Source organism: Protopterus annectens, chromosome 5.part0, assembly GCF_019279795.1.
Source record: "Protopterus annectens isolate FY-2018-M chromosome 5.part0, PAN1.0, whole genome shotgun sequence".
Classification (NCBI taxonomy): Eukaryota; Metazoa; Chordata; order Ceratodontiformes; family Protopteridae; genus Protopterus; species Protopterus annectens.
The window spans coordinates 385,597,849-385,598,840 of record NC_056735.1 but is presented as its reverse complement, the minus strand read 5'-3'; the positions used below and the strand labels follow the sequence as shown (position 1 = coordinate 385,598,840).

General features: G+C 40.2%; 1 protein-coding gene across 1 annotated transcript in view; it reads right to left on the bottom strand.

Moving 5' to 3' along the window:
* The window catches only part of DPT (dermatopontin), a 162,749-nt gene extending 161,975 nt beyond the window's left edge, over positions 1-774 (bottom strand). Inside the window, exon 1 of the mRNA XM_044072356.1 lies at positions 219-774. Coding sequence (XP_043928291.1) covers positions 219-727 — 509 coding nt within the window. The 5' untranslated portion in view covers positions 728-774. The remainder of the gene's footprint in view (positions 1-218) is intronic.
* Between the last annotated feature and the right edge of the window lie 218 nt (positions 775-992).

Here is a 992-nt window from a genome sequence, read left to right as displayed (position 1 = left end):
TTTGTCTTTGGAAGAATTTCATATTTTGCTAAGCTCATACTATTTCACAAATCACCATTTATGATTATGTATTACATAAAAGACAATAAACTGTTTGTTTGGTTTCATCCTTTACAAACAAGATTGATTTTCTGAAGCCTTCACTGCTGAAGATGTATAAAACACTACATGTTCCTTATCACAAGGCAAAAGTCATAGAATGTGATTTTATAGCTTACCATTGCAATCCTGCTCGGTTTATTTCATCCCACCAGCACTCAGTTGGTTTTCCCCAGTGTGCTGGTGTTGCTTGGCAGGCAAAATTCCACCGCCGGTCTGAGCCTTCCTTCTTACTGAAAATACTCCTTACTGCGACCAGGACCTCTCCATCAGGACATTGGAAGTTAAAGCCCTGCCTGTACAAGTTCACCCACTCATCATCACCTGAATCATAGTTTGGGAAATAGGCTGGCCCCTGAGGCTGCTCATGGTATTGATCATAATATGGTTCTCTGTCATGGCCATATCTGTCTTGGCCATAGCCCTGGTCATAACTCTGGTCATATGACTGGTCATAGGACTGGTCAACAGACTGAACACTTGGCACATATTCTGGCTCTTGTTGTTGTTGTTGTTGCTGATCATTGGTTGAGTCTGGGCTGTCATAAACCTCATAATAGTCACCATCTGATTGACACCAGACTTGAGCCATGAAGGCTATAAGCATACATAGTACCCTCAAATACATCCTTAGCAGTCTGTGTAGAACAGTGACTAGAATTTGCTCAGCTGGCTTATTTATACCATTCCTGACATTTGGTTTCCAGATGTTCAGTGTCTGAATCCAAGATAATATGTCATGGAATAATTCTTCTGCCCTGGCTGCAGACTTATTCACATATTTTTTTTTCTCTCTGTTTCTGTCTCTTAAGGTGGAATTACCAGAAACATGCATTTCTGATGCATCACAAAATGCTTACATGTCATAAAAATGTTGTTCAGCTTCAATGATA